At 39.3% G+C, this 16,496-nt stretch overlaps 1 protein-coding gene across 1 annotated transcript in view; it reads left to right on the top strand.

The window, feature by feature from the left end:
- The window catches only part of pde10a (phosphodiesterase 10A), a 368,098-nt gene that overhangs the window by 224,397 nt on the left and 127,205 nt on the right, over positions 1-16,496 (top strand). The window contains exons 3-4 of the mRNA XM_067989084.1: positions 10,374-10,402; positions 12,637-12,757. Of these exons, the coding sequence (XP_067845185.1) occupies positions 10,374-10,402; positions 12,637-12,757 (150 nt within the window). The remainder of the gene's footprint in view (positions 1-10,373; positions 10,403-12,636; positions 12,758-16,496) is intronic.

Below are 16,496 nucleotides of genomic sequence, written 5' to 3'. Positions count from 1 at the left end.
TAAAGGTTCATCATGACTTCCTTGCTTTTGTACACTATACCTCTATTTATAAAGCCCAGGATCCAGTATGCTTTATTAACCGCTTTCTCAACCTGCCTTGCCACCTTCAACAATTTATGCACATATATTCCCAGATCCTTCTCAACCTCCACCCCTTTTAGAATTGTGCCCTCTAGTTTATATTGCCTCTCCTCATTTTTCCTACCGAAATGCATCACCTCGCATTTTCCTGCGTTAAACTTCATCTGCCATGTGTCCACCCATGCCACCAGAGTGCCTATATCCTCTTGAAGTCTATCGCTATCCTCCTCACTGTTCACTACCCTGTCAAGTTTTGTGTCATCCGCAAATTTTGAAATTGTGCCCTCTACTCCCAAGTCCAAGTCATTAATATATATCAAGAAAAGCAGTGGTCCTAGCACCGACCCCTGGGCGTCACCACTGCACATCTTCCTCCTGTCCGAAAAACAACCACTCACCCCTACTCTGTTTCCTATCATTTAGCCAATTCTGTATCCATGTTGCTATTGTCCCCTTTATTCCATGGGCTGCGATCTTAATGGCAAGCCTACCATGTGGCACTTTATCAAACGCTTTTTGAAAATCAATATACACCACATAAACTGCATTGCCCTCATCTACCCTCTCTGTTACCTCATCATAAAACTCTATCAAATTGATTAAACACAATTTGCCTTTAACAAATCCGTGCTGGCTTTCCCTAATTAATCCACACTCGTCCAAGTGACTGTCAATTCTGTCCCAGATTATGTTTTCCAAAAGTTTCCCCACCACCGAGGTTAAACTGACTGGCCTATAGTTGCTGGGTTTATCTTTACACCCTTTTTTTGAACAAGGCTGTAACATTTGCCATTCTCCAGTCCTCCAGACACCGCCCCGTAGCTAAGGAAGATTATGGCTAGTACCTCCGCAATTTCCCCCCTTACTTCCCTCAGCAGCCTACGGTGCATCCCATCCGGACCAGGTGACTTATCTATTTTAAGTATAGCTAGCCTTTCTAGTACCTCTTCTTTCTCAATTTTTAGTCCATCCAGTATCTTAACTATATCTTCCTTTTCCGAGACTCGGGCAGCATCTTCTTGGTAAAGACCGATGCAAAGTACTCATTTAATACCTCAGCCATGCCCACTGCCTCCATGAGCAGATCTCCCTTATGATCCCTAATCGGCCCCACCACTCCTCTTACTACCCATTTATTGCTAACCTGTCTGTAGAAGACTTTTGGATTCCCTTTTATGTTGATCACTAGTCTATTCTCATACTCTCTCTCTGCCCCTCTTATTTCCTTTTTCACTTCCCCTCTGAACTTTCTATATTCTGCCTGGTTCTCACTTGTGTTGTCAACCTGACACCTGTCATACGCTGCTTTTTTCTGCTTCATCTTATTCTCTATCTCCTTTGTCATCCAGAGAGCTCTGGCTTTAGTTGCCCTACCATTCTCCCTCGTTGGAATGTACCTCGTCTGTACCCAAATCATTTCCTCTTTAAAGGCCGCCCACTGTTCAATTACAGTTTTGCCTGCCAATCTATGATTCCAATTTATCCAGGCCAGATCTGTTCTCATCCCACTGAAATTGGCCCTCCTTCAATTGAGTATTTTTACTCTAGATTGCTCCTTGTCCTTTTCCATAGCTATTCTAAACCTTATGATACTATGATCACTGCTCCCTAAATGCTCTCCCACTGACACTTGCTCCACTTGGCCCGTCACATTCCGTAGAACCAAGTCCAGCAACGCGTCCTTCCTCGTTGGGCTGGAAACGTACTGGTCGAGAAAGTTATCCTGGACGCATTTCAAAAATTCCTCCCCCTCTTTGCCCCTATGTTATTACTATCTCAGTCTATACTAGGATAGTTGAAATCCCCCGTTATCACTACTCTACGGGCTTTGCACCACTCTGTAATTTCCCTGCAAATTTGCTCCTCTATATCCTTCCCACTAGTTGGTGGCCTATAGAATACTCCCAGTAGTGTAATGGCACCTCTATTGTTCCTTAACTCTAGCCAAATAGATTCTGTCCTTGATCCCTCCAGGACATCCTCTCTCTCCAGCACTGCAATATTCTCCTTAATCAATGCTGCCACCCCTCTCCTAATTTTCCTTCCCTATCCTTCCTGAACACCTTGTATCCAAGAATATTTAGTACCCAATCCTGCCCTTTTTTGAGCCAGGTCTCCGTTATTGCCACATCATCGTATTCCCACATGGCTATTTGTGTCTGCAGCTCACTAACCTTATTTACCACGCTTTGTGCGTTCACACACGTACCGCAATTGTAGGTACTTAAATCCATGTCATTATCTGGGTTAAAATAAGAACGTAAGAAATAGCAGGAGTAGGCCATACAGCCCCTCGAGTCTGCTCCGCCATTCAATAAGATCATGGGTGATCTTCTACCTCAATTCCATTTTCCCGCCCTATTCCCGTATCCCTTGATTCCCTTAATGTCCAAATATCCATCGACCTCAGTTTAGAATATACTCAACGACTGAGCATCCCCAGCCCTCTGGAGTAGAGAATTCCAAAGATTCACCACCTTCTGAGTGAAGAAATTTTTCCTCATCTCGGTCCTAAATGGCTGACCTCTTGTTCTAGACACTCCAGTCAGGGGAAACAGCTCAGCATCTATCCTGTCAAGCTCTCTAAGAATTTTATGTTTCAATGAGATCACCTCTCATTCTTCTAAACTCCAGAGAATATAGGCCCATTCTACTCAACCTCTTCTTATGGGACAACCCTCTCATCCCAGGAATCAATCTAGTGAACCTTCGTTGCACCTCATCTAATGCAAGTATATCCTTCCTTAGGTAAGGAAACCAAAACTGTACACAGTACTCCAGATGTGGTCTCACCAGAGCCCTAGATAATTGCAGCAAGGCCTCCTTACTCTGATACTCCAACCCCCTTGCAATAAAGGCTAACATACTATTTGCCTTCCTAATTCCTTGCTGTACCTGCATATTAATTTTGTGATTCATGTACAAAGATACCAAATCCCTCTGACTACCAACATTTCTTAATCTCTCACCTGTTAAAAAATGTTCTGCTTTTCTATTCTTCCTACCAAAGTGGATAATTTCACATTTCCCCACGTTATACTTCATCTGCCACCTCCTCACCCATTCACTTAACCTGTCTATATCCCTTTACAGGCTCTTTGCATCCTCCTCACAGCTTACTTTCCCACCGAGCTTTGTATCGTCAGCAAACTTGGATACATTGCACTTGGTCCTTTCATCTAAGTCATTGATATGTATTGTAAACAACTGTGACCCAAGTACTGATCCTTGCAGCACCCCATCAGTTACAACCTGCCAACCCAAAAATGGCCCGTTTATTCCTACTCTCTGTTTTATGTCCATTAACCAATCCTCAATCGATGCTAATATATTACCCCCAATCCTATTAGCCCTAATCTTGTGTAACAACCTCTTGTGTGGCACCTTATCAAATGCTTTTGAAAATCCAAATATACTACATCCACTGGTTCTCCCTTATCTACCCCTGCTAGTTGCACCCTCAAAAAACTCTAATAGATTTGTCAAATACGATTTCCTTTCATAAAACCGTGTTGATTCTGCCTAATCATATTATGATTTTCTAAGTGCCCTGTTACTACGTCCTTAATAATAGATTCTAGCATTTTCCCTATTTCTGATGTCAGGCAAACAGTTTGCTGTTTTCTCTCTCCCTCCTTTCTTGAATAGCGGGGTTACATTTGCTACCTTCCAATCCACTGGGACAGTTGTAGAATCTAGGAAATTCTGGAAGATCAAAACCAATGCATCCACTATCTCTGCAGCCACCTCTTTTAAAACCCGAGAATGTAAGCCATCAGATCCCGGGAATTTGTTGGCTTTTAGTCCCATTAGTTTCTCCAGTACTTTTTCTTTACTAATCTTAATTGCTTTAAGTTCCTCACTCTTGGTTCCCCACTGTTTTTTGTATATGTCTTCACAGTAGAAGACACAAAATATTTAACATCTCCGCCATTTCCTTATTCCCCATTATAATTTCTCCTGTCTCTGACTCTAAGGGAACCGCGTTTACTTTTGCTAATCTTTATTTTTACATTCTTGTAGAAGCTCCTACTATCTGTTTTTATATTTCTTGCTAGTTTACTCTCATTCAATTTTCTCCCTCTATCAATTTCTTGGTCATCCTTTGCTGATTTCTAAAGCCCTCCCAGTCCTCAGGTTTGCTACTCTTTTTGGCAACATTGTAAGCCTCTTCTTTTAATCTAGTACTATCCTTAACTTCTCTAGTTAGCCACGGTTAGATCATTTTTCCCGTGGAGTTTTTATTCCTCAAGGGAATGTATATTCGTTGCGAGTTATGAATTATTTCTTTAAATGTTCGCCATTGCTTATCTACTGTTGTATCTTTTAATCTATTTTCCCAATCTGCAAGCTTATCATTTTTTTAATTCATTCATGGGATATGGGGGCGTCACTGGCAGGGCCAGCATTTATTGCCCATCCCTAATTGTCCTTGAGAGGGTGGTGGTGAGCCGCCTTCTTGAACCGCTGCAGTCCGTGTGGTGAAGGTTCTCCCACAGTGCTGTTCGGTAGGGAGTTCCAGGATTTTGACCCAGCGACGATGAAGGAACAGCGATATGTTTCCAAGTCGGGATGGTGTGTGACTTGGAGGGGAACGTGCAGGTGGTGGTGTTCCCATGTGCCTGCTGTCATTGTCCTTCTAGGTGGTAGAGGTCGGGTGTTTGGGAGGTGCTGTTGATGAAGCCTTGGTGAGTAGCTGCAGTGCATCCTGTGGATAGTACACACTGCAGCCACAGTGCGCCGGTGGTGAAGGGAGTGAATGTTTAGGGTGGTGGATGGGGTGCCAATCAAGTGGGCTGCTTTGTCCTGGATAGTGTCAAGCTTCTTGAGTGTTGTTGGAGCTGCACTCATCCAGGCAAATGGAGAGTATTCCATCACACTCCTGACTTGTGCTTTGTAGAGGGTGGAATGGCTTTGGGGAGTCAGGAGGTGAGTCATGCAGAATACCCAGCCTTTGACCTGCTCTTCTAGCCACAGTATTTATGTGACTGGTCCAGTTAAGTTTCTGGTCAATGGTGACCTCCAGGATGTTGATGGTGAGGGATTTGGCGATGGTAATGCCGTTGAATGTCAAGGGGAGGTGGTTGGACTCTCTCTTGTTGGGGATGGTTATTGCCTGGCACTTATCATGGTGTAGCCTTTTGGAATTTGGTGGAACATAGATTAGATCCTCCATTCTGCAGAATTCTTGATTTCAGATGCATTGCTGTGGGGGATACCCAGCAGAATTTAATGTGTAAATGCTCATGTCCCATTTCATATGCATGACTGAGAATGTTGCATTTGGTGAGCTGTGTGAGATGATTTCCCACAGAGTATTTAGTCATCATTCTTTTTACTAATTAGCCAAGATTGTTGACATCAACATATTTATTTTTAAACCACTTGTAACCTGGATTAGTTTGTGCATCATTTAGAAAGTATAGACTGTTGAGATATTATATACAGACCTTGCAGGTTTTAAGCTGGCAAATATTTTTTAAGTGCTGGAGAGGTCCTCTGTCTTGCCATCTTGTACAGTGTGTGCGCTCCCCAGTTTACCCTCCTATCCTGACGTTGGCGACTCCTGCAGAGGTACAATTCCACATTTGCTGCTCACCCTCTGGTACCTCGGTGAAGAGGCCATTTTTCATGACTGCCTTGTCAGCAAGTGTCAGCACGCTGTTCGTTAAAGAATTGGCCCTTGTGTTATACTTTTATTGCTCCTGGTATCATAGAATCATACAGCCCGGAAGGAGGCCGTTTGGCCCATCGTGCCTGAGCCGGCTCCTTGAAAGCGTTATCCAATTAGTCCCACACCCTGCTCTTTCCCCAAAGACCTGCACATTTTTCCTTTTCAAGTATATATCCAATTCCCTTTTGAAAGTTACTATTGGTAAGATTAACTTTTTGATACAGCCAATTGTTTTTTAATGGATAAAGTAGCCCAGTGCTTCTGGCCTGGAGAGGGAACACCTGCAAAACCATTGTCTTACAAAGTTTAAACTGTACCAATGAGTCCCCTGGCATACTCTATGCACTTCATGGCATCTCTAAAACCGGTCATTTGCAGCACCAGCCTCAGAACTGAAGGTGAGAAGTAGGAGAATTGTCACTTATCCCCCCCCATTATTGCCAGGGACAGGAAAATTGTTGACTCAGGAGATAGCTAGCTAGCGCCTGAAGCACAGCAGTCATTAGCTGTCCAGGTGAGAGATTGGCTCACAGGCGAACACAGTATAAATCTATAAGATTCGAGATGCTATTAAAATCTCATTAGTGTGCTGCTTTCGTGCACCCAACTGGCACAGGCTGATGCCATCCAGTTATTATTGAAGTAACTACAGGATGGATATCCAGTAAAAGTCTAGGATCAGGGCATAAAGTAAAAATACAAAAAGTCACCTTGCCTCATGCTATCTGCCTACATAGGACACATTTTAGCTCATATTAGAGAAATATAATGAATTATGTAAGATAAAATGCTAGCATGTAAAGAACAGCAAAGAGAATTTTTTTTTCAATGTTTAGTTCCTTCGGATGTCTTTTCTTCCCATCTTCTTTTCCCTCACCGGTTTTCTCTGCTTGCCCCCTATCTTGAAGACATTTGCTCTTTACTGGGATACATTTCCTCAGCTGTTGAGCACCTTCTTATTTCTTGCCCAAGTGGCCATTACTCATGTGTGAGTCTAGACATGAGTGGCAGCAAGCTATTCAAACAATGGGGCATCACAGCCGAGGCCAACCTGGTCCTCACCTTATGTTCATACAAATATGTTTCCAGGAGCAGTTGCTGGATAGCAATTGGAAGTGGGAACCCAAGTCAATTTTCTCTTCCCCAATTCAGGATGGCTGAGGCCATTTTTAGCACATGGAACGTAGGAACAGGAGTTGGCCATTCAGCCCCTTGAGCCAGGGCTTTGAGCAGGAGTAGGCCATTCAGCCCCTCTAACCAGGGCTTTGTATATCTGTAGCAAAACATCCTCCCCTTTACGTTTTAGCCCTCTAGTTATAAAGGCTAACATTCCATTCGCCTTCTTGATTATTTTTTGTATCTGACAACTGCATTTTAGTGATCTGTGTACATGGATCCCTAAATCTCTTTGGACCTCCACTGTTCCTAGCTTTTCACCATTTAAAAAAAAAGTCAGATCTATCCTTTTTTGGTCCAAAATGGATGACCTCACACTTAACCTGTATTGAAATCTATCTGCCACAGTTTTGCCCGCTAACTTAATCTATCAATGTCTGTTTGTAATTTTATGCTCCCGTCTACGCTACTTACCATGCCACTAATCTTTGTGTCATCGGAAAACTCTGATATATGGCTCTGTATTGTGTTATCTAAGTCATTAATAGATATAGTGAATAGTTGAGGCCCCAGCACAGACCCCTGTGGGATACCACTAGTCACTTCCTTCCAATCGAGTAGATACCCATTATCCCTCCTCCCTGTCTTCTACCACTTAACCAGTCTCCTAGCCAGGTCAATAATTTGCCTTCAATTCCATGAGCTTTAATTTTAGCTATCAGTCTCTTATATGGAACCTTATCTAATGCCGACTGGAAGTCCATGTAAACTACATCCACAGACATTCCCTTGTCTACTTCTTTAGTTGCTTCCTCAAAAAATTCAATTAGATTCGTTAGACATGACAAGAGAGCCAACATGGATTTATTTTATCAGCTTAAATTTCTCTTAAGTGCTCAGTCACACTTTCCTTAATTATAGATTCCAGTAACTTCCCACAACAGATGTTAGACCTCTGGTCTATAATTTCCTGGTTTCTCTCTCTCACCATTCTTAAACAATGGAGTTACATTTGCAATTTTTCAATCTAAAGGGACAATTCCTAAATCGAGAGAACTTTGCAAGATCATATCTAAAGCATCTACAATTTCCTCACCAACTTTCTTTAAAATCCTGGGATAGAAACCATCTGGTCCTGGAGAATTGTGATCCTTTAAGGCCATTAATTTTTCCAATGCTATTTTCTTGCTTCTGTTAACTTTAGTGAGTTCCAGTCCTTGATTCATTATTAGTTACCCTGGAGTGTCAGATATATTATCCTTTTCCTCTACTGTGAAGACTGACACAAAGTAATTATTTAACAAATCTGACATTTTCTTATTTTCATTTGCAATATTATCCACATCTGTTTTTAAAGGGCCCATGTTACCCTTGACTACCCTTTTTCTTCAAATATTAAAGTAAAAACTTTTTGTTAATCTTGATATCAATCACAAGTTTTTTTTGGTATTCCTTTTTTGAAACTTACTATATTTTTTTGTCTTCCTTTGCTGTTCTTTATATCTCTCCCAGTCCCCTGTTATAGGAAGTGTGAACTATATGCAAGACTTTAATATATAATTTTTTTAAATGATCAGCACTATCATTAATTTTCTTTGGCATATTCCTGATTTGGTTTCTAATTGTTGAAATGTTCTAATGGGGAAGAAACAGGATGAAACCCAATTCACACCTCATCATTTCTTACACCACAATAAAATTGCATTTTTTAAAAATGACATCAGTTCTCGAGATTATTTCCTGTAAATTCACATTGTGCTTTCTCACAATCTCTTTTTTTCAATCTCTTCCCCAAACTTCTTTGTTCATCTTCTCCATTTTTTTGTCCCTTTCTGCCCTGCCCACTTTTTTTCTGTAAATTTTATATAAGATGCTCTAGTGGATAACCTGCCTTCCTCCTTGATCTTCGTCATTGACTTTCTATAACTATGCATTGATTACGAACAGATGCTTTTTATGCTTGCCTGCACATGCTCATGTGCACTTGCGTCACTTCCTCACAAATAATGTGCTGTCGTAAAAAGTTAAATTACTTCCCTTAAACTTTTCAAATGTACCTCAATAATACATGATTTCTGCTGCAAACCAGATAAAATCTCGGATTTGGTGGAATACTAAAAAAATAAATTGTCCGCAAGTTAGACCTACATAACTCATTCATTTTCAGGGTGCATCCTGTATATAACACACTGGTTTATTTAACAGTACGGTAGTAATTCTCCTCATGCATCCTCTAAGATACTATAAAAACATTTGTACTGCCACCTTGTGTTTCATGTCATCACTGGAGGATAGCACCACCACATCATTGTGGAGAGTGATAATTTTTCATCAACACTTCACTCACTCTTCCCTCGTTCCATAGGAACATTGGACATTTTTGGAGGAAAATTACAAATTAAACAATTTACAAACCAATGAGCTTTAACAATTGGCAAAAAGTAGAAAGATAGAAATTTTAAGCATCAGTTATCATTGTAATCCAAAATCAATCTGGAGCGCTATGGGATAATAAGGAGTACTGCAGAGTACAGTGAGTTATGATCTGGAATGCACTGCCTGAAAGGGTGGTGGAAACAGATTCAATAATAACTTTCAAAAGGAAACTGGATAAATAGTTGAAAGGGAAAAAGTTGCAGGTCTACAAGGAAAGAGTAGGGGAGTAGGTTTAATTGGATAGCTCTTTCAAAGAGCCGGCACAGACATGATGGGCTGAATGGCTCCTGTGCTGTATCATTCTATGAAAAGACCCAACAAGCTTATCCCTTTTTCATTGATCTCAACCCTTACCATTTCCCTTCAGGCCATACCCTCTATTCTCTTTCTCTACGGAAACCTAAGTAGTCTCTTGAACCCATTTATACAATTTGCTTCAATGGCTTACCTCTGGTAAATTAACTTATATGTTATTCTTTGTGAAATGGTGGTCTGAAATCCCTATGTTCTCCTAATTTTTAAGTGATATTATCGAAACCTTGAAACCTTTATCGGGATGATGTTTTTTTTTTGTTAATCCCCTTCATAACTTTCAAAGCTTCTAATAGGTCACCCCAAAGTCTCCCCTTTTCCAACAAGAATAAGCCCAATTTCTTTAATTTTTTTTACTCATAATTTAGAGACCGGATGCTGTTGTGGTTGCCCAACTTTGCATCCTCAAGAACGATAATGTTCCTGTTACTTAGTGACCAGTGCTGCACGCATAGCTCTGGATGGGATCTAACCAGTGCCTTATACAGTGACAATATCCTCCCTTTGATATGTATTGTGCCCCTCTGTTAATGCACCCAGAACCACGTTTCCTTTTTTTTAAATTGGCAGAAAATGTATGACTTTGGTCTGGTGCAAACTACCTACCTGAGATTTGCGAGAAAGCTGATATTGAAAAAGTTGTCAGGAGGTGGTGGCAAATTCCCTTGGAAACGGCTACTAACATTTTTATTCCTACTTTTTTTTAAACTCAAATTTCCTTTGATGCCTAATTATTTGTTTTGTTTTCTCACAGATGAACCAATTCATAAGGATATTAATAGGGTAAGTACAGCAGTAATGATGTTCCACCGCTTTACCACTGGGATGACTTGTAATTGCTTGACTGCATGACATGATCTCAGTGTACCTGAGCAAATTAAAACAGCAATGCCACAGGTGGAACATTTAGTGAGGTTTTGCAATTACCACACCTGGGAGTGCTGTAAACCTCTGCATTGGGGAGATCTGGGTAGACACAACACAGGCTATCTGAGTAGAACGTTGAGGACATTCTATGTCAAGTGTACAGCCTTGATGTAATGGAAATATATTTTAAAAGAACAGAAGTAACATGTTTAAATAATTCATCAACCCCAGGTGGCAACCTAATGAAATCCCTAATTAGCCAAAGTGACTGCAAGGCACATGGGGAGTTTCTATTCCTGCATAATGTTAGCTAATAGGGATCCACTGGTTGGAACATTGCTTTTCAAAGTTGCTGTGCATTTTTCCCTTACTCCAACTTTAAAAATTGTTTAGAAATGTATGACAAGTTCTTATTCAATGTTACTGTAAAACTGCATGATCCATCACCTCCCAGGTGTTGGCCCAAAAGCATCAAAACATATTTTAAGTACTGAAATATTCTAAAGAACAAATATCAGCATGTTCCCCATAAGGCATCCTAAAAATTAGGGTGTCTATATTACAGATTAGACCTGGGATGAAATTCCTTCTGTTGATAATTTTACCGAGAAAGTCTGGGTGAGTACGTAAGTAGATTTCACTCCACAATTAAATTCTCTGAAATATCCTTGTTATACTTTTTATTTGGGGGATAACTTAAATCAATTGGGGGGGGGGGGTTAAAAAAATCACATGACTGATGACCTTTATAACAGTGCTTTAAAAAAGCAAAATGAATTCAATAACAATGGACTCTGCCTGTAAAAAAAAATACATTCTATATGTAATATATAAAACAGTCTATAATGCATCCCATATCAGATAATGCACAGTGTGGGGGGTGTTAAAAGGCTGCAACATTGAGGGCTTCAGGTGTTTTCAAAAACAAGTGGCGTATGGCTGAAAACTGTCGGCTTTTAAAATCCAAACTTGACATCACGACTTGTTGATATATCATCTCTTCCCTCCTAGTCTTTTCAACCTATCCTGCACTGTGGGCTTAGCCCTTCACCTAGGTCTTGGTAAGGGAAAATACAACACAGCATAGCCCCTTAATATGTTTGTTATTTTCAATTGCTGTGATCTATGATTTCAAATGATGCCTTATACTTTCAAGCTCACCTCACTTCACCAGTTGCCTAAATCATGGTGCCCCTACCCTATTCAGCAAGTCCCCTGCAAAATTATTTTTCAAAAGAAATTGAGGGATCACAGATATGTCAATGAGTTTAAGGTAGTAATTAAATCTGAGGATTCTGCTAACAAAAACTGGTCAAACTTTGTACTTGCAGTCTATACTGCTTTTTTAAAAAAATTGCTCAATTGAGTTATTGACCAGCATCAGATATGCTAGTGCACTCATAGCCATTTCTTATTAGCTACACACAGCTGAATTTTATAAAAGAGAATTGAATTTAAAAGCAAAGGATTATGAAAGGCATTTTCTAAGCAAACCTAAATTTCAAGATGATTTTCTGTTGTTTATAATTCAAGGATGCTGTATTCTTTAGTGTTAATGCAATTGGCAATCCAGCAGATATCAATCCTTTAATTTGAGGCACACTATTTACCAATTTTAGCACTCATGAAGTGTAGGAATGCAGAATAATTAATATCTATCCTATATCTGATGCCCATCAGCATTCCACAGTAATTTAATTAAAACTGTTTTAAAAATGACTTCTGCCAGAAACTATATTTGTCTGAATATATTACTTTTATTCTGGTCTTTAGAATATGTATAAGTACTGAAAATTGCTTGACTTTTTGGCAGTTTTTGTGCAGCACGTTACTTAAATCCTCTGTGGATTTTTTTTTTAAGTTAAACTTTTTCCATGAAATGACTACAAATGGTTTAGTCCAATGGAAGCCCAATCCACAACTAAACCAATTACACGTGAGGACTGAATAATATACATAATTGTGGGTTTTTTTGGCCGTAAAAATAATTGCTACTCTGCAGGACTGATTGTTTGTACAAGTTTCAATGCAATTTGATTATCAATTAAAAGATTGTTTACTTAGCATTGGTTTAGTTACTTTTGATGGTTACAAATGCTGAAAAGTTATTCATTTTCAAAGATAATGCATAATTCCTCCAATTTACTTAGTACCAGGACTGTAACATGCAAGCAGTGGTCTATGAATTAAACTCCTACATAGAACAGCGGCTGGACGCTGGTGGCGACAACAAACTACTCTTGTATGAATTGTGTAGCATCATAAAAACAGGTAGGGCATTATATTTGTGAAATCCTGCATATAGGGATTATTCAATTGCTCAATTAATCCTTTTTTGAAATTAAAGTCTGGGATTTTGTTTTTATTTTCCCCCTTCCTTCCCGTGGACTACTTGTCACGCATCTTCACCAGCCAAGATGATGTATTAGAGGTCTATGTCTAAGCCTCCATCAATGCTCTTCTGCAATTGCCATTACAGGGTGCCCAAAGGCATCCCAGTTTGATTAGCCCTTCAATTTTCCTTCCAATTCCCAATTGGGAAATTAAGGTTATGAACCCCACATCCTGCTGATTCTGTGGCACAACACCAGCATTGTATAAACTGTAATAATGTAATTTCACTCAACCAGATTTACATAGTATAACACCGTATATTTTAGTAGAGGTAAAATTTAGTCTTGTTGACCAACAACAAAATATTTATTGGATTTCAAATGATAAAACTAAACAATGCTGTACTTAGAACTACTTACATATCTACTTACAGAGATAACATAATATCAGTAGAAAAAAGGAACATAACTAACATTAAGATAGAAACAAAATCCATATGGATTGAAATAAAGGAAAAGAAGGAATCACTCACGCTAATAGGGGTATACAATAGACCACTTAATAGTGGAAAGGAAGTGGAGGAAGAAATATGTAGGCAAATCTATGAAATGAGTAAAAGACATAGAATAATAATCATGGGAGATTTTAATTACCCCCAAATAAACTGGCACGAGGAGGTAGTGAAAGGGGAAAAGGGAATGGAATTTTACAGTGTGTACAGGACTCCTTTCATATCCAGTAGGCAAGAAGCCCCACAGGAGAGGAATCACTGCTCGATCTAGTAATGGGAAATGAACCAGAGCAGATAAGTGAAGTAAGCATAGGGGAACATCTAGGCAATAGTGATCACAACATAATAAGGTTTAAGACAATGATTGAGTAAGACAAAGACCAAAATAATAGATTGAAAAAAAGCTAATTTTGAGGGAATGAGAATGGAACTAGGGAAGGTAAACTGGAAAAAAATATTGACAAACGAAGAGATAGAACAGCAGTGGGAATTATTTTTAAAATTGATCAGTAGAGTTCAGATGAAATATACTCGAGTAAAAAACAGGAACAAACTAGCTAGTAATGAAACACCATGGATGAATAAAAAGATAGGGACCAAATTGAAACTAAAGGAAAAAAAATGCACTAAGTACATAGACAAGAAAGGAGAGGATGACAAAAGAGAATACATAGAGGTTAGGAAATAAGTCAAAAAAAATTGGGAAGGCAGTGAGGAACTACAAAATTAAATTATCAAAGAATATAAAAAGAAATAGTAAAGTATTCTACAGACATATAAATAACAAAAGGAAAATTAAGATAAGGATAGGGCCACTGAGGGATGCACAAGATAAACTCACAGGTAATGACAGTGAAATTGCAGAAATACTGAATAATTATTTTGCTTCAGTATTTACCAGGGAGACTAACACGTTCTGGTCTCCAAATTACAAAAAGGACAGAGATGCAGTAGTAAAACGCAAAATAGATTTACAAGGATGATACCAGAACTGAGGTTATAACTATCAGGAAAGGCTGAAAGGCTTGGTCTATTTTCTGAAGAAAAGAGGTGACTGAGAGGTGGCCTGATAGAGGTCTATAAAATTATGAAGGGGTTTGATAGGGCAGAAGTAGAGAAGATGTTTCCACCTGTGGGGGAGTCCAAAACTAGGGGCCATAATATAAGATAGTCACTAATAAATCCAATAAGGAATTCAGGAGAAACTTCTTTACATAGAGAGTGGTGAGAATGTGGAACCTGCTACCACATGGAGTTTGTTGAGGCGAATAGCATAGATGTACTTACCTAGCTTCCCCTTAATTACATGAGGGAGAAAGGAATAGAAGGATATATACTGCTAGGGTGAGATGAAGCAAGGTGGGAGGGGGCTTGTGTAGAGTATAAATACCGGCATAGACCTGTTGGACCAAATAGCCTGTTTCTGTGCCGTAAATACTATGGAATACGAAATGAAATTTTCCCCTACCAGTACTTTGTGTGAAATGTTCTCATTCCTCCCATATTGATTTTTCAGGGGTACAAAATTATAAAAGGTTTTTCTTATCTGTTTGAAGAAATCCCAGTTTTTTCTCCTTGACAGCAATCTGCTTGAGATCCATCATATCTGGTCTTACAACTGACATAAGGGTAATATGGAGACATAAGGTCAGCAAGTTGCTATTTTGTTGTGATATGGATGAGCATCCTTGCTGCCCCGGATGCTGATCCAAGAACAGACAAGTATTGAGAATTCAGTACTAGCTAATTACATGCTTGAAGTTCTTCAATCCATCTATTTGCTACTGACCAATAAATATTAGTATTTTAGTTTTTGTGATCACTTCAAACTAATTGAACTCAAGTATCTTTGGGTATACAAAACTTCAGAGGACTAGTAAATACTTACTAAATCACAGAAGAGTAAATATCACAAGCCAAAACTAGACATACTGGTACCTCAACCGCTATGTGTTTTCTTTTCTTTACTAAGTAGCCAAACAAGCCAAAGTTCACTTCTCCAAGTCACTTTGATGCTTCGGTAATTAAAGGGTAGTGAAAAATAGGATTTAGTTGATATAAGTCATTTTTCAGCGTTCAGTTGACCCTGTCTAATTCCCTACCAGTCTTACACTTAGCTCTGTCCGTGTCTAATTAGGTGTGAGCCTTGGCTCAGCGGTAGCAATCTCAATCAGAAAGTCATGGGTTCAAGCTGCACTCCAGATACTTGAGGACAAAATCTTGGCTGACACTCCAGTGCAGTACTGAGGGAGTGCTGCACTGTCAGAGGAGCCATCTTTTGGACTGAAGGTTAAACCGAGGCCTCATCTATCCTCCTGGTGTTCTGCCCAACATTTATCCCTCTGTCAACGCTAAAATGATTCAGCTGGTCATTTATCTCATTTAAACTGTTTTAATAGCGTTGGTAGAGGGATGTGAGAACTCCAGCTGTATTTTACTTTAAAACAATGAAGAATAAGTTGCATAGTAGATAACTGTTCTTCATTTTAAAATGACGCAATAGATTTTTTTTATTCACTTGGGGACTGAAATTACTGTCTTCACTAGCTAGTAAAAAGTAGATATTAGTTTAAAAAGTGTGTGAAGCATAATTTTTGCTCGTGTTTACCTCTCTAAATTAGCAAAGACAGCAATTTTGATCCTTCAGTGATTAACAAAATTCAGACATTTTTGATGGCCACAGAACTAAACACCCAATTTTCAAAGAGATTCAGGAGTCCTAACTGTGGTGCAGTCCCTGCTGTAAAGGAATAAAGGTGAGACTATTTACAAAATAGTAGACCAGCAAAACTTTCAGGTAGTCCAATCTCTGTGAGTAATTAAAATGGAAATGACATGTAAACTGCATCATTAACATCAGATGCAGCAAGCTTTGAGAACACCATGGCAAGTTGAGACCACCAACTAACTTGCAATTCCCCAGAAACACCACAAGCAAATCCTGGTCATCAACTAAGCAATTTGCCCACAAGCAGATGCATTTACATCTAGTGTTCCTTACATCAGGTTGAAGCTACCTCAAAGGGGGACCTCATTGAAGAATGTAAAATGGTATAAAGTAAACCCAGATTATTACTTCAAAGTACAGCAACGAAGTAGGACCAGAGGGCAGAAATAGAAATTAGCGATGAAGTAAATTTAGAATGTGTATCAGGAAAACTTATT

The sequence above is a fragment of the Heptranchias perlo genome, chromosome 8, assembly GCF_035084215.1.
Source record: "Heptranchias perlo isolate sHepPer1 chromosome 8, sHepPer1.hap1, whole genome shotgun sequence".
In the NCBI taxonomy this organism is placed as follows: Eukaryota; Metazoa; Chordata; class Chondrichthyes; order Hexanchiformes; family Hexanchidae; genus Heptranchias; species Heptranchias perlo.
The sequence above is the reverse complement of the archived record's forward strand: the minus strand, read 5'-3'. Positions and strand labels throughout refer to the sequence as shown.